At 36.7% G+C, this 11,202-nt stretch overlaps 1 protein-coding gene across 1 annotated transcript; it reads left to right on the forward strand.

The window, feature by feature from the left end:
• Window positions 1-6,377: 6,377 nt before the first annotated feature.
• Window positions 6,378-8,647, forward strand: LOC120354605. Its single transcript, XM_039441964.1, has 3 exons — window positions 6,378-6,734; window positions 7,470-7,675; window positions 7,726-8,647. The coding sequence occupies exons 1-3, from the start codon at window positions 6,378-6,380 to the stop codon at window positions 8,645-8,647; spliced, it is 1,485 nt and encodes a 494-aa protein (XP_039297898.1).
• The last annotated feature ends 2,555 nt before the right edge of the window (window positions 8,648-11,202 follow it).

The following is an 11,202-nucleotide window of genomic DNA, read 5'->3' on the forward strand; positions in this document are numbered from 1 at the left end:
TCACCATTCGCGAGGATCTGACTGCGGAGCGTCTCAAGATCCTCAACGCTGCGGCCGACCGTCATGGGCATAGGAATGTCTGGTCATCGGACGGGAGGATCAAGATCTCTATCGGCGAGGGAGGATCCAAGAGGGTCCACACAGTCGAGAGGATGACTGACCTTCAAAAATAAAGGTAAATTAAATCATTTCAGGATTCGATGACTAAGGTGCCCTTCACTACAATAATAGGAAATTCGTATTAATACATTTCACAGTAGATATACCTTGGCATTTTTCATGAGCTGGCTTTCTGTTCTATAAATGAATCTTTCCACTGCTATTTATGATTATATATGAGGCAATTATTTCAAACTAAGGAGATCCACATTTGTTAATACTGATTAATAATTTATCTTGATATTAATTCCCAAAACTACGTTCAATGCATCAACTACTATACTCCAGAGGGTACTTAGAGAATCATTATCTCTATTCTTACTAATAATTATTACATCTCTTACCAAAATTATTCCATAATTAATAATTTTCGAAATGCTGAATTTCAAATAAATTGGATGATTAACATACGTTATAGATATGGATGTAATCTATAGGTAAAGATAGTAATCTCCTATATAATGGTATCTTCTACTGTTGCCACAGCTTGAACAATAGAAGCTAATGTGTGAAGAATTATTGATAGAACAGAGGGGTGGGTAGTCTGTTCATATGCTTATATAGGGGCTGTGTTTCATTTAACGTTATCTTAGACATTCATCACTAAACTATTACAGTTCTCAATTTACTACTTTTATCGTTATTGCAACTCCCAATAGTTAATTATACTTCTAATACTATATAATATTTTTCACACTTCACCGTTCAATACTATTTAAAACTCATCTAAAATAGTCTAGCACTTTTTCCATCGTCTCCTCTACTTCTTATTTTTTCTTCTTCTTCTTCTTCTTCTCTTCTTCTTCTTCTCTTTCTTTTTCTTTTCTTCTTTTTCTTCTCTCCTTGATTAATTCAAGATCACAATGCGATGTTCTATTTCTTATTCTATAGTTCAGTTTCATAAGTTCTTCTCAATTTGTGCACATTCCTTCTTTCTCTTCTTTCTTCCCTATTATTATCATTATTTTCCTGTGATTTTTCCACTAGCTATCCAGCATGTTCAAATGTTTATTTCTCTTCTATATCTATTTATCTTTCTACCTTTTCTCTTTCTATCTGATTACCTTCTACTAATATCCATATATTATATTATAATATCCATATATTTATCCATATAATATTCGATTCTTTCCCACATTATATCATACTATTCCTCTTCAATTTTATGCGAATATTATTCATTATCAGTTGTATTATGTATCTTTCCTCTATTGATAACTTTCTTCAAAGATTTTTCGTGTTTCTGCTGGCTTCTTCTTCTCTTTTTCAGTTTTTACTGGATCCCATTTCGCTCTATCTCCACCATGTACACGATCTTCCACTACTGGATTTCATCTCTCTCTGTCTCCACTTGGACTCGATCTTCCACTACTGGATTCCTTCTCGCTCTACCTCCACTTGGACCCGATTCTTCCACTACTGGATACCTACTCGCTCTACCTCCACTTGGACCCGATTCTTCCACTACTGGATACCTACTCGCTCTATCTCCACTTGGACCAGATCTCCCACTACCAGTTCTTTCTCAATCTTATTGTGACCGAGACTCCACACATCTACATCTTATTGTGTTTAGTGAATTTTTGAACTAGTGCTTTAAATAGTGAAGGGAGCCGAACTGTCAAGGCATACTGAATGCACTCGAATCAAGAGACTTTTTCATTTAGGTTAAGTTTTATCAGTTTCATCCCCATTTCCCCCGTCATGTGTCGTTCTGAGGTCGGTTCACGATTGGTCTGCTGCTTCCATGATGCCTCTCACTGACACGTCAGCTCGCTCGCCCTCAAGTAGGTATGATTATTTCAATAATAGTAATAATGACGCAGGTATGTTTCTAGCAAATAAGCTCCACTCTTTCAAAAAACTTTTCAAGGCTGCTCACCTTAACGTACAATCCCTCAGTTGCCACATTGATGAACTCAGAGCAATCTTCCGTTTTCAGGACTTCAATATAATCGGAATTTCCGAATCATTTTTGAAGCCTAGTATTTCATCAAATTTTGTTGCATTGCCTGGATATAATCTTTTCCGGAATGATAGATTAAATAAAGCTTGTGGGGGTGTAGCAATTTATGTGAAAGATGGTATCAAAACAAAAGTTTTAATCACATCTAAACAAGAGTATTGTTCCAGACCAGAGTTTATGCTACTTGAATTATCCTTATCTAGTAATGATAAATTACTCGTTGGTATCTGTTATCGCCCACCAAAAATAGGTCATTTCACAGATTTCGAAAATGCCTTGCTTTCTCTTATGCCTTGTTATAACCGTATACTAGTTATGGGGGATATGAACACCGACTTGAACATGACGAATCGTAACTTTGACTACTTTCAACTGACTACAATTTTCCAATGCCTAAACATGACTATTTTACCCTCGATCCAACTCATCATACTAATGAATCAGACACACTCATTGACCTTCTCATTGTTAGTGATCCCAATGAGGTTGTTCAAGCAGGCCAAATCTCAGTCCCAGCTATTTCTAGACATGATTTGATCTACTGTGTACTTTCCCATAAGATACCCAAGCCAGAACAGAAAATTATCACTTATAGAGACTTCAAAAACTTTGATGAAGCCGCCTTCCTGACTGATGTGGCTCAGACTCCATGGCATCAAATTGAAGCATTACCCTCAGTTGATGACATGGTCAAGACTTTCGAGAATTGGACTTTGACTTTGTATGACAAACATGCACCTTATGTGACAAGGAGGATTAATAGAAAACGACGAGTACCGTGGATGACTGAAGACATACTTAAGATGATGGGACGTAGAGACAAAGCACATAGAAAATTTAAAAAGACATTTGACTTGGACAGTTTGATAGAGTATAGGAGCCTTAGAAATAGGGTTAAACAGGAATTACGGAACTCAAAGATTAGGTACTTGAATTCGTTTATGACAAACAATAGACAAGACTCTAAATCACTTTGGCAGGGAATAAAAGAATTCGGGCTTGGCAAACAGAAATCGAATCCAATAATATAAATGACCATTTCGTTTCACACTCTAACCAACGCGACGAAGTTGTCATTGCTAATCATATAGATGATCTTGAAGAGCAGGTTACAAACTTAGATTTACCAATCACTGATCAATTTCATTTCCATCCAATCTCAGAAGAAGACACTTTCAGAGCAATTCAACGTATTCATAGTAATGCTATGGGTGTAGACAAAATTCCTATTAAATTTATCAAGAAGATGTTATTTGCTGTTTTACCAACCATTACATACATTTTCAACAAGTCACTTGAAGAAGGCATTTCCCTGAAAACTGGAAGTTTGCTCTGGTTCGCCCTCTAAATAAAGTTCCATCACCCAATAAAGTTGAGGATTTTAGACCAATCAGTATTTTACCTGCATTGTCCAAAGTGCTAGAAAGACTCATTCATGCTCAAGTTGTAAAATTTCTAGACAACAATAGTAAGCTTCATAACTTTCAATCAGGCTTTAGAAAATTCCATTCAACTGAGACAGCTCTGCTTCGTGTCACTGATGATATAAGGTTAGCTATGGACCAAAGAAAATGCACCATCCTCACCCTATTTGATTTTTCTAAAGCATTCGATACTGTTGATCATACAGTCCTTCTGAATAAGTTGGCTATTCTTGGTTTCAGTCACAACTCGTTAGTTTGGTTTAAATCCTATCTATTAGGTAGGAAACAATGTGTATCTGTCGGTGACAAAAAGTCAACTTGGAAAAACGTTATGCATGGAGTACCACAAGGTTCAATTTTAGGCCCTCTCCTCTTCACTTTGTATGCTAATGACCTTTCTTCCATTATCAAATTCTCCAGTTTCCATACTTATGCAGACGACCTTCAAATCTATTTAAGCTGTCCCATAACAAAAATTAATGAAACAGTTGGAATAATGAATCAGGATATCAATTCGATAGTGGAATGGACAAAGAAAAATGGCCTTAAGCTTAATCCCATCAAAACACAACCCATTATAATTGGATATTCTCGTCTTATAAACAATATTGACCTTGAATCGATTCACAAAATTAGTGTAGACGGTAATGACATTCCTTACTGTAGCTCAGTTAAAAATTTAGGCATTATTATGAATAATACTCTTGACTGGTCAGAACAAGTGAACAAAACTTGTAAAAAGGTATTCTCAGCCATGCATGCATTGAAGAAAATGCACGATATCCTCCCTAGAAACATTAAATTATTATTGGTTCAATCTCTCATCTTCCCACATTTAATGTATTGTAATTCTGTTCTTAATGATATGCAAGTCACTCTGAATGATAAACTACAGCGTTGCCAAAATTATTGTCTACGTTTCGTCTACTCTCTCCAACGCCATGATCATATCACCCCAGCCCACATTGCTAGTTCAACATTGAAGCTTCCCGATCAGAGGCTTTTTCGAATAGTCAAGCTTGTTAGAGATATCTTGAAATACGGTAATCCGAACTATTTTAAAGATGATTTCAAATTTGTCTCTGAAGGTAGGAGGATAGATGCTTCACATACTAGAACCGGAGAAAGTACTTTAAGGATACCCAATCATCGAACTACTATTTTCACAAAATCCTTCTTAGTCAGTGCCTGTCGTGCATGGAATACACTTCCTGTTTCTATCAGGTCTATCGAGAGCCGAGCGAGCTTCAACCTGACTTTAAAAAAACATATTTTGGAACAAATGACTGAAACTGTCCGGCCCTAGAACGATCACATGACAACCATCCCTCACCCATTCCACCAATATAAACCTTTAAACCATGTTATAGAACGAATTGTATATATATATATTATATAAACTCATGTTATTTCATTATCCACTGCATACTGCTGTATATTACTGAAATTTGATAACCCTGATCTACTTTCAGCCTACTTCATTTTATTAATCAATTATTTGATCTTATCTACCTATATAATTATTTTACTTTATCAATTTTTGTTTTTTTCTCTTCAATATTCATATTGATTAAAACTTTTACAATATTTCCATTAATAAATAAATCCTTAGTTTAAATAACGAAATTAACGTTTTGGTAGAGAGTTAGTGGGGAGGATATTTTTAATATTCTTCCCAAAGAATGGACATTGATATGTCCAAAGCTCCGCCAATTTATGTAGATGCATAACAATATGATTATTATCTATAGTTATTATATTACAAATTGCTTTTTCATATCATATACAGTTCAATAGTTATTTTCTTAGTCTATATTATGTAAATTCATCTATAACTTTGCTGTATTGTAAGCTATTGTATATAAGTGTATAAGCCAGTATATATTGTAATCTACATAAATAAAGTACTCAATCAATCAATCAATCAATCAATCCCATGTAAGCTATTGTATATAAGTATATAAGCCAGTATATATTGTAATCTACATAAATAAAATACTTAATCAATCAATCCAACCTCCCCCCGCCATCCCCCCTCCCTCCACAGGGTGAAGGGTGTTCTAGAAATGGATTTTCCCCCTCCCACTTCTCTCTTCCTCTCTCTCACCCTCCCTCTCTCTCACCCTCTCTATGTGTGTGTGTGCGTGTGTGTATGAGTGGTTTGAATCCTTTGTTTATTACATCAACTATGTATTGATTAGCTCAACTCTTGCCTTCATGTGCCCTGGCTCTTGGTCTTGTCATCATTCTCATGAGTGTAGCTCCAGATGATAGTGCAGCCGCGCCAAGCACAAAGGGCTTGATTGAACAAGCTTTTTCGCCTCACAAGAATTTTTTAAAAATATGTCATGTGAATGCGCAGTCACTGCAGTGTCACATTGATGAATTCCGTGATTTGTTTGGCACACAGATCTGTGATGTGATGTTGGTCTCTGAAACATGGCTGAAGCCTTCAATTTATTCAAAGGCCATTCAGATTGATAATTTTAGCATATTCAGGAGTGATAGGCTTCATAAGAATGGTGGGGGAGTTGCTGTTTTTGCAAAGGAAGATTTGAAAGCCAAAGTTTCATTCCAGTCCGACAATTCCAGACCAAACAGGCCTGAGTTTATGTTTATTGAAATAGTTGCGGCGAATTCCAAAGTGTTGATTGGAGTTTGTTACCGCCCTCCACACATAGGATATATGTTTGAATTCGAGGACGCTCTCCTACAGTGTATGCCGGCTTACAGTCATGTCATTGTTATGGGTGACTTTAACACAGACTTGCTTGGAAACTGATACTTTTGACTTGACACAACTAAAGACAATATTTTTTACTTGCAATATGACAATACTTCCGCTACAGGCTACACACCACACAGCCACTTCCCACACTTTGTTGGATCTTGTCTCTGTTTGTGATGCTGATGCTGTGAAGAGTCATGGACAGGTGCCAGTGCCGGGTCTCTCAGCTCATGATCTGGTTTATTGCATTCATGCTGTGAAAGCCCCCAAGTCACAAGCAAGAATCATAAGATACCGTGATTATAAGAATATTAACTACTTGGAGTTGTTTGCTGATCTTTTCACTGTTCCTTGGCATCATGTTGTCATGGCTGCTACTATTGATGAGAAGCTGGAAGTATTCCAACAAATTATGTGCGAACTGTTCAATAAACATGTGCCGTTGAGGTGCAAAAAGGTAACTAGGAGACCAGCTCCCTGGATAACACCGGACATATGTCAGCTTATGAATGAGCGTGGCAAAAAATTCCGCTTGGCTAAGAGATGTGGGTGTCCAATGATGTTTGCAGAGTACAAAAGGCTTAGGAATCGTTGTAAGCTGAGGATACGAAATTCGAAATCCCATTACTTTCGAGCCCTACTGACAGACAATTGTTCCTCTGCAAGTGTCTGGAGAACCGTGAAAAGTATGGGGTTGGGTAAAGAGAAGAAACTGCCTAACATTACTCATAGCCTTGAAGAGCTCAACTCTTTTTTCTGCAATGTCCCAGTCAGTGATGAGGGTGCCCGTGCATATGCAGACACTCTCCGAGTAAATGCTCTAGAAAATGAGTTTGAATTTTCTGAAGTTTCGGAACTTCAAGTTTTCCACTGCATAAACAGGATCAGAAGCAATGCAGTTGGTGAGGACTCTCTTCCTATAAAGTTCATAAGAGATACTCTTCCTGTCACTCTTCCTTATATAACACATTTGTATAACTTTTCACTTCTATCTTCCATTTTTCCAACCTACTGGAAATACTCAGCCGTCTTACCCCTCAATAAAATACCAAATCCTGTTTCACTGTCTGACTTCAGGCCCATACATATTCTCTCACCCCTTTCTAAGGGTTTAGAGAGGGTAGTGCATCAGCAGGTTAATAATTATCTTGCAATGAACAATTCTCTAAGTGATTTTCAATCTGGTTTTAAGAAAGGCCACAGTACCACCACTGCATTGCTTTGTGTGACTGAGGATATTCGTAGAGCGATGGATGGAAGACTGGCTACTCTGCTAGTGCTGATAGATTTCAGTAAAGCTTTTGATTGCGTCTACCACCCTCTCCTGTTGGAAAAACTGAGGAATTTGGGGTTCTCCACTCATGTAGTGGATTGGTTTGGTTCCTACCTGAGTAACAGGTGCCAATCTGTTAAGTACAATGGGTTCTCATCTGGCTATCACATTTTAGGGAGGGGCGTTCCCCAGGGGTCTATGTAACCAATATCTTCAGATTCTCCAAACAGCACCTATATGCCAATGACCTGCAATTGTACATCCACTTTGACTTGAACGACTTTACTGCTACAGTTGACAATATGAATAGTAAACTTGAGACTCTTACGGACTGGACTTTGAAACATGGACTTAGAATTAATGAAATGAAATCCAAGGCAATAATTATTGGCTACACTAAACTCATGACTCGCCGAGGTTTCAACTTTGATAATGGACCATACATCAAAATAAACGACATAAATTTGAATTACAGTGACTTTGTTATAAATCTGGGACTGACAATAGACAAAACACTCGACTGGATGAAACAAATCAACACCACCTGTAATAAGGTATTTGCAGGTATCCACTCACTTAAGAAAATTAGTGACTTCATTTCACTTCATGTGAAAGTGATGCTGGTTAAGTCATTAATTTTCCCATACTTCTCTTACGGTGACATTGTGATCAATGACATGACTGTGGCCTTGTCTGAGCGACTGCAGAGGGCTCAGAACTATTGCATCCGGTTCATCTTCAATCTAAGAAGAGATGATCATAACACCCCATTTTTCCAGCAACTACATGTGCCAAAACTCAAGAAAATGAGGGAGTATCACATTCTGATGCTGCTTCATGACCTTTTGCATGTAAAAACCCCAGGTTATTTGGCACATAAATTTGTTTTTATTGGAGATCGTAGTGTGAGAGGTACCAAGCAGGGCTCCCAACTATTGGTTATTCCAAATCATAGAACATCTATGTATAATAAATCATTCCATGTATCAGCTTGTCTGATCTGGAATCTGTTGCCTCTAACTGTGAAGAGTATTGGTGATCGAGATCTGTTTGGTGCGGCAGTATTGAATTGGCTGGGATCTGGTGGCGCAGATTAGGCTTGGGTCGGGTTCAGCTTTATTTTTATTGTCTATTTACATTGTATCAATCTACATGAATTTAACTCATTTCCACCTTTTATGCAACTACAGATACAAAAATATTTCATCTTAATATATTGTTTTGATAATTATTATACTTTGTAAAATCTTTATTTTTAGGGTTGTTTTGTGTCATGAGTGAGTGAATGGCAACTTGATTAGATCTTCATTTCTGATAGGTTTTCCTATAGATTTATCTAGTGGAATTTGAAATATTGATCAATTGTATAAATAAATAAAGTTTAAAATTCTCTTTTATTATATGTTATTGTATTTTGATTAATAGTTTTATTTACTTATATATAAATCTTATGTAATCTTATTACATAATATGTAATCTATTTTTTTCTGTTCTTATGTAAATTTGTCTTCTTTTGTAAAGGGTTGTGTGGCAGAGAGGACCAGGAGTCCTAATTCCGCCCTAATGAGGGCATATAATCAATCAATCAATCTCTCTCTCCCACTCCCTCTCTCTCCCTCTCACTCTCTCTCTCCCTCACCATCTCTCTCTAATCTAATCTAATCTAATCTAATCTAATCTAATCTAATCTAATCTAATCTGATCTAATCTAATCTAATCTAATCTAATCCAATCTAATCTAACCTAATCTAATCTAATCTAATCTAATCTCTCTCCCTCTCGAGGACAAGAGGGATGAAGAAGGAGAGAGATATTTCTCTCTCAAATAGATTTTCCCTTCCCCTTCACCAGTATAGATAATTTCCCTTTGAGAGAAAAATTCTCTCTCTCTCTCTCTCTCTCTCTCCTCTCTCTCTCTCTCTCTCTCTCTCTCTCTCTCTACATCTAATGCTATACTGTCAGATTAAAGTGAATTGAGAAATTCCCTATCTCTCTCTCTCTCTCTCTCTCTCTCTCTCTCTCTCTCTCTCTCTCTCTCTCTCTCTCTCTCTCTCTCTATCTCTCTCTCTCTCTCTCTCTCTCTCTCTCTCTCTCTCTCTCTCTCTCTCTCTCTCTCTCTCTCTCTCTCTCTCTCTCTCTCTCTCTCTCTCTCTCTCTCTCTCTCTCTCTCTCTACATCTAATGCTATACTGTCAGATTAAAGTGAATTGAGAAATTCCCTATCTCTCTCTCTCTACTGATTCCATTATCAAATTCTCCAGTTTCCATACTTATGCAGACGACCTTCAAATCTATTTAAGCTGTCCCATAACAAAAATTAATGAAACAGTTGGAATAATGAATCAGGATATCAATTCGATAGTGGAATGGACAAAGAAAAATGGCCTTAAGCTTAATCCCATCAAAACACAACCCATTATAATTGGATATTCTTGTCTTATAAACAATATTGACCTTGAATCGATTCACAAAATTAGTGTAGACGGTAATGACATTCCTTACTGTAGCTCAGTTAAAAATTTAGGCATTATTATGAATAATACTCTTGACTGGTCAGAACAAGTGAACAAAACTTGTAAAAAGGTATTCTCAGCCATGCATGCATTGAAGAAAATGCACGATATCCTCCCTAGGAACATTAAATTATTATTGGTTCAATCTCTCATCTTCCCACATTTAATGTATTGTAATTCTGTTCTTAACGATATGCAAGTCACTCTGAATGATAAACTACAGCGTTGCCAAAATTATTGTCTACGTTTCATCTACTCTCTCCAACGCCATGATCATATCACCCCAGCCCACATTGCTAGTTCAACATTAAAGCTTCCCGATCAGAGGCTTTTTCGAATAGTCAAGCTTCTTAGAGATATCTTGATATATGGTAATCCGAGCTATTTTAAAGATGATTTCAAATTTGTCTCTGAAGGTAGGAGGATAGATGCTTCACATACTAGAACCAGAGAAAGTACTTTAAGGATACCCAATCATCAAACTACTATTTTCACAAAATCCTTCTTAGTCAGTGCCTGTCGTGCATGGAATGCACTCAAATATCTCAGATAAAATTGGAAAGTGCACATTTTCTGTTTTTGTTAACGGTAAATCAGCATCTTGACATCCTGTTGAAAATTTAATATTCTTTGCAATTGAATCAAATTCGTTAAATGGAATTGCCATCAAGAGATGAGTTAATTTTTTGAATTTTGAAAAACCATAACACTGCATGTTAACGCCCTCCCAGCTGTTTGGTGTGTGTCTCTGTTCTATAAATTGACAACATGCATGCTGTGTACTTGTTAGCATCAACAGATGGCTGAAGGGGGTGTGTCTCACTTTTATAAAAAGATCATGGCACACGTGCTGGTGTTATCAGGTCTAGCTCTGAGCAGCTACTAAACTAAAAAGTGAGTGGGATATTGGAATGAAAAATCATTTGAACACAGAAAAAGTTTATCTACACATTTCACTACAACTATTCATAATTTCATCTTCAATTTTAATTAACTTATCTATACACAAATTATGAGGATGATAATAACATAGATAGTCTCTTATGTCATTTGAATTAACCGTGCTTAGAAAAATGTCTTTTAATTGTTTCGCCAAACTATAATTTTCATGAGTTGATTCCCTAATTGCACTTTCACACT

Source organism: Nilaparvata lugens, chromosome X (genome assembly GCF_014356525.2).
Source record: "Nilaparvata lugens isolate BPH chromosome X, ASM1435652v1, whole genome shotgun sequence".
Taxonomy (NCBI): Eukaryota; Metazoa; Arthropoda; class Insecta; order Hemiptera; family Delphacidae; genus Nilaparvata; species Nilaparvata lugens.